Below are 20414 nucleotides of genomic sequence, written 5' to 3'. Positions count from 1 at the left end.
ACAAGAGGTCTCTTTCAGCTGTTTCAGGCCTCAGATTTACACATTAAACCCCAACTCCTGCTGCTGCCACCCCCACCTCCAGGCCTGGGACTTCCCCAGTAATAGATCCCATTTGTGATTCTTTAATACTTCTCTCCTTTTTAAGGTAAAACATTCACAACCGTCGACCACAGAGGGACGAACCAATCCCACAACCTTTCTTGTCGTTGCATCCATTTTGTTTTGTAAATCTCAGACGGGTTTAATTAAACATGGAGACGTCATTAAAGAGAGAGAATATAAGTTTAATTTGGTCCTCAAGAAACCTCTAAATTCGCTGAAATGGGTATGAACTATACATACTGACTTCAGCTTTTCCAATCAACAGACACATCAACACACCCACTGGTTGACATGATATCATCATGTCAACACAAGTGACTTAATTTTACAATCTGGCTTGTTGCTGAAAAAAACAGAAGTTGAGCTGCAGCAAAAGTACAGCTATGCAAGCAACACTATTGCTCTAAATAGTGCAGGAGAACATCCATCCGAAAATGAATTGTCTTAATGGAAATAATTGTTAGTTAAAAAGTTCTTGCCCTACACTTGTTTCCCATATTGTGCTCCAGAACACTCACTGTGTAGAGAGACATTAGATGGACATAAAGACAAGCTAAAAGAAAAAGAGCCAAGCATGCACAAATAAATTCATTTAAACCCACGCACATGATCATCAAAGACACGCAAGTCAGTGAGTGAACTGACGGACCCATACTCTTGGCCGCATTTATGTTCTTTGCGCACATTTTATCTCACTGACAGGAAAGAAAACAAATACATCACACAAGCTCATGAACAGGCTGTATAAACACAAAAGTAACAAGGTACAAGCCTAAGCACATTCTCAGGAGCTCCTATTTTAGCACAACAACCTGATAAGCAGCCAGCAGCAAACATTGCCGCCGCTTCAAAACTGTAACTCTCAAGGCTATGAACACAATAACTCAGGATCCAGGTTTTACTTAGAAATACTAAATTTTAACTGTCTTAATGCATGTTCATGATAGCGAAACAAAAAAAAAATGAAGGGCTCAGAGAACAGGCCTGAGAGTTAGTTATTTTCAGTCTTTTAAAATGACTGAAATGTTGTAATCAAACAAGGTGACAACAGTAAAATCCTAAAGAGTAAAATATTTAAAAATCATGCTAAAACAACCACAAAAAGAGATTCTTCTTTGAGCCTCTGCCTACCTTTGCTGATCCTAAACCCAGATAAATACAGAGGGATTTTATTGGAACAAACAAACAAACAAAAAACTCAACAGAAGAAAGTTTATTGGTATTTCTAAACATATTTAACTGCAGTCTGTCTCTTCCATAAGGCAGTTCTTCTCTTCTTCACCCCATGGCACAGCCAATTAGGTAAATTATTTAGTGATGTCTTTCAAAAGCTTGTAATAACTTTAAAGACAGTCAGTGTAGTTCCTGTGGACGTTAGAAGTTTGAATGCAGCTACGTTTCTCTCGGCCTTTCAACCTCTGTCATGAATCTGCCTGAATTTAGAAAAGTTCGCATTTTTTTGGAAACATTATTAAGACTTTACATTCTTACGGGAATATATACAAAAACTGGTGTTTTTGTAACACAAGCCATGCTAAGTATGCTAATAACCACGGTAGCATAAAATACTAAACACAGTATCAAAAACTGTAGATTTTTGCTTAAGAAAATGTCTTGTTTTACAGCTTGGCAACCAAAACAATATTTTGGTTGCTGTTCTTATATTTTTCTACATTATACTTAGGGATAAACCAGAATTGGCTAAATTAAGTATTATTTGGTCAAAGCTTTACAAAAATCAGAGATTGGTGACAAAATCCTGGTTGGTGCATGCCTCCTTTAAATTATGAAATCAGTGGGAATAAGGGCCTGAATGCCGGTAAAGAGATAAACAAGGTAAAGCTATCAGGCAGCCTCAGGCAGAGATGGGGGTGAGCAACAACATAAACCAGTCAGCAAAGGTGCAGGGAGGCAGGTCTACATTAGGTTCCAACAACATCACCTTCAGCTCAGTGTTTTCTCCTGCTCCATCTCCCTGCTGTTTTTCAAAGGAAACGGGATCAGCACAGAACCCAACCAGGTCTCTCCTCACACAGAGGTGCCATTTAGAACAGCGCCGCTCCTCCCAGCCACCTCATGGGCAACGGCCAGGATGAACTACTGAGCGGCGATACAGTTTTGTGGTAATATCCACGGGAGGTATGGGGTGCGGATCCGAGGTGGGGTGCCACCTGATTCGGACTTCAGGCGGTTGAAGGGAAGCTGGCTGGAATAGCTGCGGTTTGGAAAGCAGATGTGTTGTTCCAAGCAGGAGAGCGAGGCCTGGTGTTGAGCAGAAGGTGTGCGTGATGTGACACAAAGACCCCTTTCTCGGTTACTTTTGGCATGCACCGCTGAGAGAACTGCAAACAACTGTAGCAACCCAGGAGTGAAAATCTAAAAGCATACTTAATCGAAAACACACACACACAGCAAACAGACTGAGCTCAGTACAAAACCCTGCCACACGAATAAACATATTTAAAACGCTGAAATCCTGAGTGATAAGAGCAGTTTGTATGTAGCATATTGCTGGCCTGTTACTGTTTGCAAACACTTTCTTACTACAAAGCATATAAAACACAAGCTTAGCTAAGCTACGGCAGAAGTAGTCTGTCATGCAGGAATGTGCTCTGGTTCTGACATGACTTGTGAGTCCTGCTGACTTTAACACTCCTTCCACTTGTGTCTGGTGGAGCTTAATATGGAGCTACCTAAACAACCTGCCAGCTGAACCAATACAAACACACAGTCTCCAAAGCACATGTATATACACACTCTGAAACACGGTGTTATTTTTTTTCTTTTTACCTGCTCACTGCTCTGTGAACCGATGCATTGATCTTGATCCAAATGTTGCTGTTAGACAAGGAAAGGTGTGCAGAGAATAAAGGCAGAGGCTGAATGTGGTGAAAGACGAGGCATGTTGGGAAAGGAAATGATGCAGTATGTTTTTTCCACAAATGTTGAGATGAGTGAAAATAAAAGAAAATCAGGTGATCTGTGGTTGTGTCGGTTACACCCTAGAGACACATAGATCCAACACGTCTGGGATTTAATTATTTTTCTGTTTGTAATTATCCTAGCTTCATGGGAAGACTAATTAGAGTCTTCCCATTCTAATTAGTTTCTTTGTATTTGGTGATTAAAAGCATTCCCTCAGCATGACAGTGCCAAAACTATATCTCACCATGATGATGGTGTGGTTTGGGTGAAGTGTTAGTTTTCCAGTACAAAAAGTGTCTTGCAAATGAGACCAAAAGTTCCATTTTGTTCTCAACACCGCTACCATGTAGAAATAAAAACAACAACATTTTTACTGTTCCACTGCAGATTTGGATTATATCAGGACTTTTTGATATTATTTCTCAACAGAACCATGTATTTTCAAGGAAGAAAAAGCAAAACTACAGAATCTAAAAGCTGAGGAATGTCTTTTCCCAACCACGTCCATATGAACTCAGGGAATGCTTCACACTCAAAAGAAAAATGGCGAAACAGTCCCAGTATGCTTTCATGGACATGACATCATATGTAGAAGGGATGAACTGAATCACACTCTAAGTTCATTCCAAGCTGGTTACATCAGCACAGTTTCAAGCAGACAATGCATCCATCCATCTTGAGTTCTTGTTTTTTTTCAAGCAAATGTTTGCGGCATCTTGAACCACAGCTCTGAGTCTGAATGAGGAGCCACTGTATAAATATCAGTCACAGGATAGTTCAGACTGAAAAAGCATCCAAGTCGCCGTCAGAACTAAGTTTAGGTCTTTGGAGCGTGTGAGAGGTCGAGCACATGTCTTGAGTGAGCCAGCAAGAACCTGACATCTGACCCCCTCCGACCCAATCCCATGTGAGTTCCCAGTCAGTCGACGTTAGAGACGAGCTACTGCTAATACAGCATGTCAGGGTCAGCATGTCTGTGTTTGTTTAAGGACAGAAGATGTTCGGGAATACCAAAGGCTTGCATTACCCATATCTCTGCGACAGACTGAAGGACCACGCGAAGGTAGCTGAATAAATTCTGACAAGGAGGAGAATTTTTCTCAGTTGTTTATTTTTTTGTGAAAATCACCAAATCACCAAATCACCAAAATCACCAAAAAATGCAAAAGCGGTTAAGTTTCTATGCTATCTTTTGGTAATCTGGAAAGAATTTGCAACTAAATGTTTTTCCTCCTCACTCTCCAGTTTTTGTGCTTCCAAAAAGCTGTGACTACTGGCGTGATCATCCTGATAACATTCACACTTACACACAGAGAAAGAATTGTACTGTCACAGACAAAGACTGATTAACAAAGAATGACTTGCCCAGCACAAATCCTGAATTTACAAGTTGGGTCACAAACAACGCTCACAAACTCTTGACATTTAACTAAACAAAGAAGGCAAAAATCATAAGAAAAAAGGCTTCCATATTTTGCATATAAGAAAAAAACATGCTTTAAGAAATTCATAACATTCGAATAACTAGAGAAAAAAGTCTACATATGAAACAAATTGCAAAGGTTTTTCGAATCTTTAAACGTTTTAAAATGTTGTGATGTTTTAATTAGCATTATGAAGGCCAAGAAACTGTAAATATATCAGGGAAAACATCAGGAAAGTCTCAAGTAGAGTGAGGTCATGCACAGGCTGTGGACATTTCACAGAGCGCTTGTTCAATCTATTATCTGAAATGAAATCTCTGGAGGAGCTCCAGACATCCACAGATCAGGTGGGAAGCTGTCGACAACAGGACAACCATTAGTCATGAGATCCACAGCCAAACTTTTAGTAACAAGTGGCAAGAAAACAACCATTGTTCATGGAAAAGCAATAGGAAGTCCTGTTTGGAGTTAGCCACAAGCCGTTAAGAGGACATAACAAAAGTGTGGAAGAAGGAGCCAAAATTTAACTCTCTCTGCATACAAAGTAGCACAACAGCCAGAAAACTTTTTTTTTTTTTTTTGCTTGGTGAAGCATGGTTATGGCAGCATCATGCTGTGGGGATACTTTTTCAGCAGGGAGAGAGAAATGGTTTAGTCAAACCAAATCCCTGAAAACTAAAGCAGTCTCTTGTCCTACATTATTTGCTTCGTACAGAAGGTCTGGGCTCTCGGCTATTTGGAAACGATTGCTTCCTGGAGGCGTGGACCCTGTTGATGTTTTAAACGTTTCCACATCACTAAAGTTTGGCCATGATGTGAACAGCTTTGTTCACTCTCACTGCTTCCATCGTTAAAACTACAGGCAGAACACAGTTCTAAAATAACACAGATAATTGACAGCATTGATCACAGCTTATCTTTCGGTTTGCTGATGCGCCCAGTAGAAAATCTATTAGAGAATCCAATTCAAGAAAGCCCAGAATGTGAAATTAGATTTTAGTTAATTAAGCAGAATTGCACAGGAAGTCAATGGCCAGGCTACAATCCAGGAGGAAAACCTGTAGAAACTGCGTAACACTGGGTGAGAGGTCCACCATTATGCATAATAAAGCCCCTGAAAATAATTTCATAATGGTTAAGATCAAAGAATCGTGTGTCAAATTGTTTCAGTCAAAGTCCAGACTTTTGCAAAACTCTGGCAAGAGTAGAAAACCGATGTTCACAGATACTTTCTATCCAATAGGGGAAAAAAATTACCCATTTTACAAAGAGTGTGTTAAAGTTTCAAGCTCTGGATGTTGGAGACATGCTGAAATCTGAACGGCAGTGAAAGGTGGTCCTGCAAAGTATTTATTCAGAGAGGGCTGAAAACAAATTTGCCAGATATTTTCAGAGTTATGTATGTAAATCATAATTTAAAGTCATATTTCCTTTCCATTCCCCTTCCTTATACACTACTTGCTGTCTGTCTATCACATAAAATCCCCCCCAAATCACAAAAGAGTTCATGGCTGTTGCTCGATAAAATCTTTAAAAAGTTCAGTGTTTAGAAATACTTCTGCATTTTTGATAACAGGAAGTGGTGCATGTGTTTCTTTTATTTGGCAGTTTCATTGACATTTAGTTGTCTCTCCCAGTGGTGGTGGACATAATTTACACACAACCATTTCCTGTTTCCCATCAGCCATATCCCTCACCCCCTTCTGAGGCAAATCCTGTATCCTGTGGCAAAAATTCTTGTTTGTGTTATTGTTTTTTTGGGCAATTTACGCACAATTAAAGAAGTGACATTGCTGCCCAGTGGGCCTCACAAGGGAGGCAGAAGGAAGAAAAGAGTGGAGCAAAGAATGCAGTCAATGCTATTATTCCAACAGGCTTGTTAAAACCTGAAGAGCAGAAATGTAACTTTCCACTGAGTGCAAAATTACAAAAGGACGTATTCCAGCGCTTACACAGGATTTGTGCACACCTGAAAAATGGAGTGTCATAATGTGTGAATATTAATGTCTGCATAAGTCATAAACCTACATGTGTAAGCCTGTGCCTCGGGTGGGAGTGGTTTTGCAGAAACTACCGCTGTGGCGTGAAAATGAGAACAGCAGAGAGTTTACAGTCAATAACTGTGAATTTTAATTACCCATTGTTTCTTTTTTTCTTAAAACCCCCACAGCTTGCAGAAATTACAGTTAAACTGTGGGCTGTACAGCTCTGCTACATACAAAGAATCTCACTGTTTAATAAACCCACCCATAGTGAGGAGAACTGCAGCGTGGAGGGGTGGGGGGTGGCAACAGAGTGGGTGACCAAATGAAATGTGTTTCTGAGCAAAGAGGCCATGTACCATCATCAAAATTACCCAACAAAGTTTTATGTTCTTCTCAGAGCAGATACTTTGACTTGTGGAAGACACCCCTCACCTTTGAGCTCCGTCTGAAGGGGAAAACGTAACACGGGGGTTTTCCCACATGACTAAATAAAGATTTTCTATCTTGTTATAATACATTTAACTGACTACGTAAAATTAAGCTAAAATTGAGACAGTGAAATGCAAGACATTCCTATGTTCCACCATAATGCCCTAGATTCAATTATCAGACAAGGCAGCATTTTTACAGCCCATGTCTGGGCAGTAAATAAATTTATCATCAAAGAACAGTTAACATGATTACAGCTTGATCAGATCATGTTTGGAAAAAAAAAAAGGAACCCGTGATAGCTGGTTTGCGGCAGCGCATTACAGGCCACCAAACTATAAAAAACCTCCAGAAACATCGCTTTTTTCTTTTCTTTTTTCTTTTACTACACCCTCATGTGAAAGTAGCTTTGAAGCTCAAGATTTTAAAGATGCTGCACAAATTTAGAAAGTTGATGTGGTTCATGCAACCTGATAATGATCAAGTTACGTCACAGTCACAGAGTAAGGGTTCAATCTTCAGACTCTAAATTGTAGAGTTAAAAAAAAATGCCAATCTGGGTTATATTTCTGACCTTGTTCCTCAGGCTTGAGACTGAGGACTTTATCCAAAGCACTGGTCCAAGTTGTTTATCTCAAAAAGATGTTATAGTGTCTTGCATGTTTTTAGAGTGTGGGAACGTATCAGACTAATCCTGTGCACGCAGAACAGGATTACACTAAAAGCTCATGCAAACTGAGCTTTTAGTGATTCCAGTGTTGCTAGCAGACACTGCAAAGATAACTGTGATTTGGTACATCACGTTGTTCTGCATCTAGTCATTTCAGACTGCAGGAGAGGCTCCTTGAATTCATGAGTGTGTAAAACGGCAGCCTCTAAATAATGATGAGGTTCCCTATATTCTCTTTTCTTACAATAGAAAAGAGACAACTGGGTAATAAATTTTGACCCAATGTTTTGGTTCCAACTACCCCACTTCTGCCTCAACAGCACAAACTCATTGTTTGAGTTAAAGACCCAGGAAGATTGAAGACCCAGGACCAGAAAGCGAGCAAAACGTTACATCCCTGCACTAGTTTTAAAAATTACATTGTTAAACTTTTATGAGTCCAGATAAAAAACCAAAAAGCAAAGTTTCAACAGTGCCAGTGACTATATGTCTAACTTATCTTTAAAATCTGGAATAATATAAAAAAGGGGCAAATTCCTTCGCTGTTTCCTCTGAGACGACTGAAACACAGATTGAGCAAAAAAAAAAAACAACAAAACAAAAAAAAAAAACTGCTTACATGTTAAAACATTTCCTCCCCCCTTTTCCCCATCTCTCTAACACACACAATCACACTGGGAGTCATGGAGGCCATGCCTGCAGCTGTGGACTGTGTGTGAGCCCCAGCTGAAAGGGGACACACTAAAAGAGAGAGATGGATGACATGTGGGGTTGTTTTCTGTCTGCCATCTGTGAAGGAAGTGACCACACCAGCGTCAGTGTGACTGGTTTGTCACACACACACATTCTTTAAGAAGCTCCTCTGTATGTGCCAGTCCAGACCACAGCAGCATGTTGTGTCAGTTGACAAAGAGGTTCACTGGAAAACCTCAGAAAGCTACAATGTGACAGTGCAAGCCCACCCATCCCCTCTGTCTAATAAAACTGGTCAAAGGTGAGGATTTACCTGCAAGCTGAGCGCAATCTGACGGATATACATCATATTGAGGTCCTCCAGTATCCAAAGTTTTTCCTCCATGTCTGCGTATTTATCAGTTGGCATCCCTTGTACAGGTGGAGGCAAATGAAAGGAAAACAATTGCTTCTTTTTGAAGGCGAGTTACAGGATTCCAGTCCGCTATCCTGCTGAAACCGCCGTAGGGAACTTCATCTTTACTTCCATGAGCAAAACTCGTGCGCAAGAGTTCCTCTCTCCATCCAACGCGAGACTGATAACTCCGGGGAGAGAGCGAGCTGGGGTCTCCTCTCCTACTTTTTCATGCGCGCAACACAAATCCTTGTAAACACCCACAGTAAACAGCGGGGGAAGAATGGAGCCTTTTCTCTTCTTTTAAAACGGAGCTCTTCTTCTTTGTGTCCCCCGCTGTGAACGTGGTGTGTCCTCTGTGCCTAGAAACCTCTCCACAAAAGGGCATCGCCTCTGCGGGAGCAATCGGCACAACCACTCCACTGTATCAGTGAGCGCGTACGCGCCCTGACGCTCGGCGTTAAATTAACCCCTAAGACGCGCTTCGGGCAGCAGGAGCGAACTTTGAACAGAAAGAAAACAGAGGAAAGGGGAGGAGAGAGATATGTTGCTCTCCTTCAAGCCAATAAACGCCGCAAATGCCGGAGCAGAGCTTTGTTCTTTATTACGCCCTAATGGAGGGAATATGAACCATGACAGCTGGGGCTCCGCATCATCCGATAAGGCACCATGAACTACAAAGTAACACGGACCGCAATTAAAATCAAGTCTTGATATTTAATACAGAAACAGTTTTTTTCCCCTCCGTCCTTCTTTGAGATAAAATTGTATGAAAAAAAACAAAACAAACAAACCGGAAAAAGATTCTGGGGGAAAAAATGGTGATTTCCTGGGCACAAGAAAAAGCATATCAGGAGCACAGAAAATACAACATCCGTCTTCTGTCCTCCAGCTGTTGCGCGTCCCCAGGACAAAATACGCAGAACACAAATCGACCCCTCCACAGGAAACAACCGACACACTGCGGGCCAGTGGCCACTGAGTCAGATTTATAAGAATTGCACTCATTCCAGAACCATTTAACTTTAGTGAGGTGTATTTTAAAACCGGCTGAATGAAGGGAATGTAACTTGTTTTGTTCAAAGATCACAAACCACGCTGAGTTTTAAAGGGTCTGTAATAAATGAAGAATAATTTAGTGACCTATTGACACTGTGAAGTTTCTGCATTTGTCATAATTTAGGCTGGAACCCATTCTCTATTTACTATACTAAGAAACAGGACTAGACATACTGCTGCCCTGGGCAAAATTGCCAATATGTGGCAATGTAGCAAAAGGTGGACTATTTCCTCATAGTCCACCAATGAGGAAATCTCTCATTGGTGGACTAATGAACATTTCTATTGATTGTTGGAAATCAGAATTCCAAAATCAAAAAGATTAGTTTCCATCATGGCTATTTTACTAAAAAGCTGTAAAAGTTACAGTTATAAACTCTCAGCACATTGGACAGCTTGGATTGACAAACTTGGGAGCACATATTGTACTGCGAAACCTCAGTTCTCTATGCTGAACATGTTTCCTCAGTGTTTTAAAAGTACAAAATGTTACATTGGTATTTCTTATGGTAGTGCTATTCCAACAATTAGGAAATAGCACTCATTTTCTAAGTCGCAACAACAACATGACTCAGATGTGATGGCATCCCCTATAACAAAGCCTGACTTCCAAGTTAAATTAAATGCATCGCAAGCTCAAGCATGCAATGGACAACATTTTTACTTTACCCCAACTGTTATTTTTGCTCAAACACACAAATTCCTCCATATGTGCCTTTCCTTCACCCCCAGAACATGTGCTGTACACCTTTTACAAATGCAAACATTGGAAACAAAGGGGCTCTGAGAGGCTTTTCACCTCACAGGAGGAAACCCAAGTGGACAAAAAAAGCAAGCGGCTGGATCATTTCCCTCACAAAGACACCTCTTCCCTGCAGGTTTTATGATCAACCAGCTAAGCTGTCGCAGGCAGCAACAGCTGGAGAGAAGACTGAGATTTACTATTCCCGGGGTAGAGCAAGAAATATATCGCATGGATCTGCACAGTGGAAGTCAGAACGTGGTTCAGAAAACATTCTGAAATTTGTATGTGCATGTGCTGCATACTGTGTGTTTGTCAAAACTTGTGCTGAACTGGGAGAAAATCTTAAAATTTCAGATGAAGCTTAATGGAAGTTAAAACATTTAAACTTTTAAAGGATGAAGCAAAGCAAATTTTCCAAGTTATTAGCTAGACAACACAAGGCCTAATGCAACCGATCAGTTTTATCTGATAGTACAACTATTGATATATTTTTTTTACATGCATACAGATTTGTACCTTTTAAAGTTATGATGACTCTCACTGTCGTCGTTTGATTTAGCTTCACCATCGATGACTTGGGGAAGATTGAAGTTAAATGTGAAGTTGAACACCTCGCAACTTAAGGTTCAACTGTAATGCTTCAGAATCTATGTTGAAATATGTTAAAAGAAGCTTGTTTTCCATAGTACCTCCTAATTCTAACAGCACAGATCAAATATTTGCCTCTTTTGATGTCATCGAACCAAATTATCAATGTCATTAATGTGCTTTCTGTAAAATCCTCTGATTTCTGCACAAATCCTGCATTGAAAATCCATACTTCTATACAGCTTAGATTTTATTGTCATTGCTCATTTACTACGGGGCAAAAATACACTGCTGGATAAGATCTTCAAACATCAGACCACAATACACGGGGAAGCAAACATCAACTAAGACTGATAAACCCGCTGTATTCTTCTTAAGGCTTTCCATCACCCCACCAGAAGCATCTTGAACCATAAAACTGCTGCATGTAAATCCCCTTCTGGTATAAATACAAAGACTAGCAGGACAAAAGCCCACAAGCTGAACAAAACCAGAAGAAAATAGCTATTATCTCAATGACAGGTCCTGCTGACAGGCAGCTGACTCAAACAGTTCTGCTGCTTCTTGGCCCAGAGCCAGAGAGGGTAAGGTAAAAAAAAAAACTAACAAAAAAACTCCAAAAACAGTACAAGTAGGATTAGTGTGGAAAGACCTAACACCTTTCAGCTTCACTGGGTTTTCTGCCTTGTTAGATGGTCACAGGCCATTGATGGGATGACGGGTGGATTAGCAGCATGTGACTGTGGAAGAGCCAGCTGTGATAGTCAGCTGCTGTGAGAATGTTGTTAGAGCGATCCAAATCCTTTTAGATCAAATGAGAAAAAAAGCTTGATCAGAAAAGAACATTTGCGAGAAATCTGAGAAAAGACATCGATTACAAATTACACAAGCTGACCCTCGCATAATAAGCTCCCAAAGGGCTGTGCCGCTTTCGAGACAATGACCGGAGCTTTGTTGTTTCTGAACGGATGTGTGGAGGAATATGGATAACTTCCCTCTGCATGCACCTAATCAGCTGGAGGAAGCAGAGTGCACTCAGAGCTCAGGGAGCGTTTCAGGAGGAAGGTGGTTATATATAGTACTTTCAGAGAAAAAAATTAAAGGAGAAAGCTTTTAGTTTAAAGACACTTAATTATCATTTAAAACAACATTATGGACCGATTAAGAGGGAGGAAAGAAAGACTGTAGATGAAAATAAAAACAGTCAGTATAAACATATTCAGCAAAATAAAAAGAGCCACAATAAACAAGTTGCTAAACGAGTCCATTAAGAAAATTAAGAAGTTAAAACAATTGAAATTGTGACAAAAAAAAAAAAAGATCACCTCAAGAGAACAGGAGCAATAATCAACTGGATCAACAAGCCTTTATAACCTGTCACAGTCAGCGGTTCCAATTGTGTCAGACTGATCATAACTGAAAAAGGTTACAGGAAAAATCTGTGTGAACCAAGAAATTAGGAGTGAATTTTGTCAAAGCCTTAACACAACTCCCTTATTTCATAAGATTTATTTTCTGTACAGCAGACTCAAGACCAGCCGGTCAAATCTGGCCACAGAAATATGACTTCAAGATAACAGTTGTGTGCTTAAGTGTTATTTTATTAGTCAAATAAAATCAGTTTTTATTTCTATAAAATCTAATTACTTGTGGCAACCGGTCATTTGAGAAAATTCATGATTTTGAAATCAAAATTATAATGAGTTTGATACCCATGGTCTAAAACATTAACTTTATTTTCTGGGGCCATATTATGCTTTTGGGTTTCAACATTTGTGATCACATAATACCAAAACATACTTATTTCTCTCCAAATGAAGAAGCTGCTAATTTAACTTTAGAACTATGCAAAGCAAAAAAAAATCCTTTATAAACACGACCATAAAAAAGGCCTTTTTAGTGGTTAATTTGGTGCAGCTGCCTGACTTAAACAAGACTGGTAATCTGAAGGAACAATTCAATGTATGATTATTAAAATTAGCAACAAAAAAAAAATAAAATTTCAGCGCTGACTTACAAGGACAAATAGCACAAAGGAAAGTGAAAAATGTTGACTAACAAGATTTTGTCACAAACCAAAAGGCAGCTTCCACATCACCAGCCCTCATTATCTCACAATACATAAAAGAAACTTTTATTGTGAAGGTTATGAAGGTTTCTATACGAGAGGATAAAAGCTGTCTTTAGTTCCCTGCTGTGTGTGGCAGCAGAAAAGAGTAGGGAAAACACACCAGGGCTTCAGGGAGCCAGACCCAAAACCACAACAAAGACGTCTGACTGTCATCTGAAAGCTAAACCCAACGCACCTCCTACTCATTTAAAGCACACACAGACACACAGAAACGCAAAGCTATATTTGCATCATAAACACACATTTTAGACATAAATAGACATAACATGCTCACAGCAACTCCAACGGCAAGGGGTTGTGGCAAAACTGCCTCAAAAGTAGAAAGATGTAGCTGATGAAGTTTGTGATTATGTCCCACCAAGTTCTCCCTGTTGTTCCTCGTAGAGCAAAGTTGTTAAATGAAAGGCAAGACTGAACAAAAGACTTTCTCTGAGTATTTTTGCTCTTTCACACATAGGATTGGAAAAAGGGACAGCAATAAAAAGAAAAACAACATACATACATACATACATACATACATACATACATACATACATATATATATATATATATATATATATATATATATATATATATATATATATATATATATATATATATATATATATATATATATATATATATATATATATATATAATGTATAAACGTGTCCAGCAATTTGGTCGGTAATTAAAGCAATTAGGTTGGCTTTATTGAAAACGCCGTGTTTGGATAGCGCGACAGAGCTACACAGGACAGCGTTTTAAAGTATTTGTCAGTAAAATAATAATGGAGTTAAGAGATTTGAAAAACATGCAAGAAGTTGATTACATTAGATTTGCTGTGACTCACTCTGGGTTACATCTGTTCAGTTCAATGACATCACCCTCAGTTGTGAAACTGAACGTTTTCAATGAGTAACCGCCTCTTTTTTCCCCTCACAGAAGGTCAATTTTCAGTTTACAAGATGAAAAACATGCACACTGACAGCTGCAAAGTCATAGCTCAAGCCTGGAGACAATGTAACGACCCAGTAACTCTCGTCAGCAGTCTGCCTTGTTATTAGGCGGATCAGTTTCACTGTGTTAACCAGTCTGGGTCAAGTTCTACTGTAAGATTTGTGACATGAGACACTGATGCATCCAAGACTTAATCATCAAAGCCTGAGCAGCTTGTAGAAAAAAAGTCAGAGGACTGATTGTAAATCACTTGGCAAATGTTTTTCTTTTGCTGAAAAGAAGGGATGAGTGCGTCACAGTCATTGGGGAGTAGACTGGAGTAAAAATATATAGATGATTTCACATCAACATCATCCCGTGTGTGTGAGAAGCCCTGAAGGAAACACAAAGACACAGGTTTGCACGCACGCATGCACACACACACACATGCACAATTGCGCACACACACACGTTTTCACCCTTGGAGACAGTTCAGCAGTTTGCTTGCTTCCCAGAATCATTGCTGACTTTCAGGAACGCTACCTCAGCCTTTTACCAAAGTCTGCAGAAATTCATCCCTCTGAGGGAGCGGACACTTCAGTGGAAGAGAAACTTGCTCATTAGGAGATTCATCTCCATTGATTTCTGCCCTCAGGGGCTCAGGCTCTGCAATATCACAGATGTAGAGTGTGACTGTAAGAGGACAGGTGTGCAGAGGCTATTCATTTACACTTAACAGAGTGAATGATCTCTTGAAATGACTATTAATGACTGTAAGGCGTGAGAAGTATAAAGCAATGTCGAAATGTGTTCAGGGAGGTGAGCAATACCAGAGAAAGGTCACTTACAGCAATGCTGAAAATGTTATGGAGCAATGGCGCCCTCTGCAGGTTAGCAGTGTTAACCTCAGACGAGAATACGATTATTTTTATTGATATCACAATACGGACATGTGTGTTGGTATAGTATAGTCAACATTTACAATCAGAACACGCTCACGGAGAGAATGTTAATCCTTTCCTATGTCACACATTCCCAACTATTTCCTGCTAAAACAGGCATGCAAAAAATGAGCTTCACCAGCATAAATAATGGTTTAAAGAAATTAATTCACACAAGAATTATTTGCAATTTCTGCCACACTCTATTCCACATTTCTATCTGAACTTGCATCTTTGGGGTGTACTCTGCAGTAACCCTTCAAACACGTAAAAATCTAAACAGGAACACCAACATTTGCATTATCCATATGTGAAATTTAAACAACTGTGTAGAGGACTCACAGGAAACTATAATTCAAACTGGCAGGGATGAATAAAAGCAAACTTTTTTCTTTTTTCTAGGGAAGTGCATGTGAGGCAAACATTTTGAGGGTATCTTTTCAACGATATGTCTAAGGAACATGAAGTTAAAACTTTTAAATGAAAAAAATTATAAACAGTTTTGTGATCGAGTTTCAGTTTCATGCTAATTAATTTCTCATTAAAGTGCAAATTCCAATAAAGTGTGAAAATGTTGGTTTATGTCTTAATGTTAAATGTGATGCTACGCCTCTAATTTATCTTTAGTTTTCTATGAATTTGTACCACATGGGACTAAGGATTAGCCTCAACCAAATTAACAGGTAATTATTTTGACCATATCATAATTTCTCTGCATATTCTCCAACTCCCAGCTGATTATTGGATTTGAGCATATGAGGTAATGTGTATTTATATAATAAGGGAGGGAGTGGTCCAAGGATGTTAACACTCTATTCTCAGATGCATATTTTTTAACAAAGTTCTTTTGCTCTAGCAAAATGAACTGACAAAGAAAAAAAATTGCTAACCCTGAAAAGTTATAATTTATATAGCCTTCCAAAGGGATGCAGCAGGACTCTTGATATTTCCAATCTCATAGAACCAATGAACATTTTGTTGCAAGTAGACAGAGCCGGTCAGTAGTTGCAAACAGAACTGAGAAGAACTATTGAAATGAAAAAAAATAAATAAATAAATTTGATGTGTTAAAATTGTTCCTCCTTCCCATTCAGTCTGAGTTACCCAGGTATGGATTTTCCTGCCAAAATGATGTAATTTTCTAAGTTGTTCCAAGCTATGCACCATTTTAATAGTCACTCATTTATCCACACAGTACCATCTACATCAACAGTGGGAATGATAACGTTTCCTAATCCCCCTTATGGTGAACACAGAGCTAGTTCCCTGTGCCTTCAGGTAAGGATAAAATCAGAAAAGTAGAAGAGAACCAATGGAGATTACCGCTGAGGCAGCAGGACCAAGACAAAGACAAGATCTGACATCCCACCGTCTGCTACACCGGGCTCAGCGAACAAACACATTTAAACATGGACATGCTGGCGGGAACGAGTATACTGTGCAGCATGCAGGGAACAGGGGGACATACATAATAGACCCATCTGGTCCCATGAAGTCAAACACCTGTTCTGCATCAACAACACAGACAACATCATTGGCACTTTGCCCCCTTCAACACATCCTTGCTGCATTCAAGACCCACAGAAACACACGACCATTTGAGACACTAAACTATTTAGAAGAACTGCAAAAACAGCATTGGCAGTTGTTTTATATCCTCAGTGAGATCGCCCGACCCAAAAACAATACATCAGATCAATGCAGGAACGGACTTTGCACACCTCACTCATACAAGCACCTTTAAACATTTCATTGTATTGATTCCTTTCACTGCACATTCCTCTTCATGAAAGAGAGGCCCTGATTCCATCTGTTCTCTGGGCAGAGTCAGTTGGTGATATGATGTTCAAAGTAAGTAAGGCATAAAGAGCCCCTTTGTGTGCAGGAAAATGAAAAATGAGAGCCGCAAAGACAGGAGAGAGGAAAAGGTGCATAACAGAGGGCTGAAACAGATCTGCCCTTTATTTTTCCGCCCAAGTGCATGAATAATTCGAAGGTCAGTGACTTGTCCTTGGGGAAGTTACACGTTTACTCAAGAACATATCAACTGATGTTGATTAAAACTGATTTCCTCCTGTACAAAAAAACAAAGAATGACAAATTTGACAAAGGAGTTGACAGCAAGTGTCCAGCACTGTAAAGGAGACAACAAGAGGAATCTCGTCCTGTGTGAGAGCCTTTTGTTTATGTTTAACAGAGAAGTCTTTGGGGTGTGGTGACAGGAAGAAGATACCTCTGGCCTGAGACAGTGAAGTTCTTGTTTACAGTTTACCAGTAAACAGAATAACCAATGAAAAAGCCTAATTCAAGTATTGGTAATGTTTTCTGTGTGTCGTTGGAGAAGAAAGAGACAATCTGGATCAGAAAAGTAGGTTGGTACTGAAACACATGACAAAAGGACCCATTTGCATGGTTCATCAGGGGACCTGAGCATGAAAGTAATGGAGTAGCAGGTAAAATAAGGCTCTTTGGGAGGCAGGGTCTTTGGGATGAAAGATTCAGTTCTCAGAGGTAGATAAACAGCATCAGAACTAATGCAATACATGCCAAAGGCTTGCAAAGAAATTTTTGAATGTATAATTTAAATAGAAGTTATTTCAGGCCAGAATAGCAGATTCCAACAGCTGAATCATTCTAAAAAAGTTACAGAGGCTCATATTCAGCTGCCTTTGCATAGATACAGCTAAATAAACCCCGGTGCAATTACCTTCAAAGGTGACATCACATTAAAACGCACTCCCATGTAAAAAAATGGTGGTGGCAACATTATATCATGACGATTCCACAGGAGACAGGAGACTTCTCTTATTGGGTCAGTGATGGTTTTCCTCCCAGAAACGTCCCATGGATGACATTTTTGTCCAGTCTCTTTCTTGTTGAAGAATCAAAGACTTATTAACCTTGACTGAGTTGTGTGCAGTGTGCTGGGCACTAGACTCTGCTCTTGGTTCTTTTGGTGTACTCTAACTGGAGTGTATAGTTCCTACGAAAGCAACTCAGTCATCTGCCCTATTTTTAGGACTATGACTAGTCCTAAAAATAGGACTTGTCATAGTTATCTTACAATCTAACAGGTAAGGTAAATGTATTTTCACAATGGGTCAAGTTGGTTTGGATAGACTTCAACCTTTCCAACTGTATTTCGTATTTACCTATGTAATTGTTGTCTGATGATAATTTTTTGATGATCTGGAACCTTTTACTGTGACAAAAATAGCAAAAATAGATAAGCAAATAAATCTGCAAGGGTCCCAAAATGTTTTTTCACAACGAAGTGCAACAAAGGGTTTAGATTAAAACACCTTTATGTGTTAGAATGGCCCAGTCAAAGTCCAGACATGATTCCAGTTGCGAGTCAGTGGAAAGATTTGAAAATGAAGCACGGACCTACTTAGTCGTAACTAGAGCAAAAAGTGATTATGTGTGAAGTTTCCATTAAGCTTGAAATGTTCTGGCCAACTCAGATTTAAAAGATTAATCCAGTCAAAATAAGTGAGTGAGACACATTTGATGATGCATTGTGGAAGTTTTCACATATGTGGGAGTGGGATTGTGTCCAGGGATTAAGCCTTCTCGATCCATTTCTCTGTCTGCTAAACGAGTCACTGGCAGTGACGGCTTCGAACAAGATAGTGCATGCTGGGTGAACAAAGCCCGTCTGTGTCAGACAATACGCAATGGACCTTGCTCAATGAGACACGGCTGCTTAGTCACAACGTAAGGTGGTTATGGGAATCACAGACTAACAAACTTCAGCTATCGTGAATGACTAACTAAGCTAAACATCAATGTCCGTTCGTAACTCTTCATAGTAAGAGAGGGCAGACTCAGAGATGTACATGAAGAAGCAGACGTGTGTGAACTGAATAGCGACACTGGGCGTGACTCATTTCCTGTGTCTGCTATTTATGTTCAGGCCTTGTTCAGAGAGAAGCGCTGTCGTTAAAATTACCATGGATGTGTGGCTGGGCGGGGTTTACTTGTAACATAAGCAGCTGACCCTCAGCTGTTAAACAGCGTCCTGACACCGGTTGCCCCACAGAGACACAAACCACATTCCACCACACACACAGAATATGTTTCCATTTACAGCAGCAGGAACCTGGGAATAACTGGCTGAGTGATATTAGAAAAGACCAGCCACATAAAAAAAAGATTTAAAAAAACGGATGTATTTTTGTTACATTTTAAATGTTTACCGTCTTTCCCAGTTGAGCGTTAAATGACTTGTCTGGCTTGTTCGGTCAATAGGGATCAGATAAGATAAGGCTGAGAGGAAAGTAGTGTCCTTGAGTCTGTGCTGCAGACTAGTCAAGGGTCAGAGGACATCCTGTATCTGTGTTTCATGTGTGTCGCTTGGAAAAGGAAATGAACCTTTGGAGCTTTTAAGGTTCAACATCATGTGCTGCACAGGATGACGATCAGTTGTTTCTATTTTTAGGTAGCTGTGAAAATAAACAAATTGTAAACCTGTAAAAGGTGAAGATCTTGGCGTTAATACATCAAAAATAAAATTTAAAAGAACTAAATTTTTCTAACGAATAATATTGGTGAAAGTTTGTCTCTTTTGAATCCTCAAGGACCAAAATCAAACATGAAGAAGCAGCATTCAGCTTCTACGCACCACTAGTCTGTAACAAACTTCCAGAAAACTTCAACACAGCCGAAAGACTGACTAAAAACTCACTTCTTTAGAATTGCCTTTGAACCATAATAAAGGAAACATTGACCAACATATTAGATGTGAATGATTTTGGTGATGGCTCCCATAAAGTAAAACATCTGTTTCATTCTTGACTGTATGGTGTATTCTTTATAACTTTTTGTTTTCATTATGTAAAGCACCTTGTTTGGTTGATACTCACATTAAATCCAAACAAAAAAACATTAAAATTTACTGTCACAAAATTGTCACAAAAAGTGAAAAAGTGTAGCGACTATGAATAGTTTATGAAAAAGAGTAAATGCTGGGAGGGTAAAAGGAAATCCATTAAATATAATATTGAAACAAAGTTCTGCTTTCTGCATTACTCTCCTCACCAAGCAAACAGTTCAGTCATTACCTGGAGAGAAGTAACAAGAACTTACTTAGTTTTTACTTTTCGCTTGAAGAAACTGATTAAACCATATTTCATTCTGAAGCTGTCTAGGAACAATGCTTTACCCTGGCGTATACACAAAGCCTTGGTAATAAGAATAGTTAAACATTTGCTAGCTAAAATATCCGTCGGCATACCAGGAAAGCCTCCAAGCAGAAACCTCCAGCGGCCCGGCTTTGTTTGAGAATAAGGGTCCGAGAAGGGGTAAATATTCCCTAGCATCTTCCCAGTACCCCCGCAGTGTTCAACACGGCATAGAGAGCCCTCAGGGTGTGAACAGAAAGACGAATCTATGCAGGCCAATCTTGGCA

The 20414-nt window shown here is 39.6% G+C and overlaps 1 protein-coding gene across 3 annotated transcripts in view; it reads right to left on the bottom strand.

Moving 5' to 3' along the window:
* rtkna (rhotekin a) overlaps positions 1 to 20414 on the bottom strand; it is a 59819-nt gene that overhangs the window by 33326 nt on the left and 6079 nt on the right. The window contains exon 1 of one of the 3 annotated variants that reach the window (XM_055048965.1): positions 8542 to 9067. The exons of the other annotated variants lie outside the window; for them this stretch is intronic. Coding sequence (XP_054904940.1) covers positions 8542 to 8637 — 96 coding nt within the window. The 5' untranslated portion in view covers positions 8638 to 9067. Of the gene's footprint in view, positions 1 to 8541; positions 9068 to 20414 lie in introns of those variants that run through there. 3 annotated transcript variants of the gene reach the window in all.

The sequence above is a fragment of the Poeciliopsis prolifica genome, unplaced genomic scaffold, assembly GCF_027474105.1.
Source record: "Poeciliopsis prolifica strain line A6 unplaced genomic scaffold, Auburn_PproV2 SCAFFOLD028, whole genome shotgun sequence".
In the NCBI taxonomy this organism is placed as follows: Eukaryota; Metazoa; Chordata; class Actinopteri; order Cyprinodontiformes; family Poeciliidae; genus Poeciliopsis; species Poeciliopsis prolifica.
The sequence above is the reverse complement of the archived record's forward strand: the minus strand, read 5'-3'. Positions and strand labels throughout refer to the sequence as shown.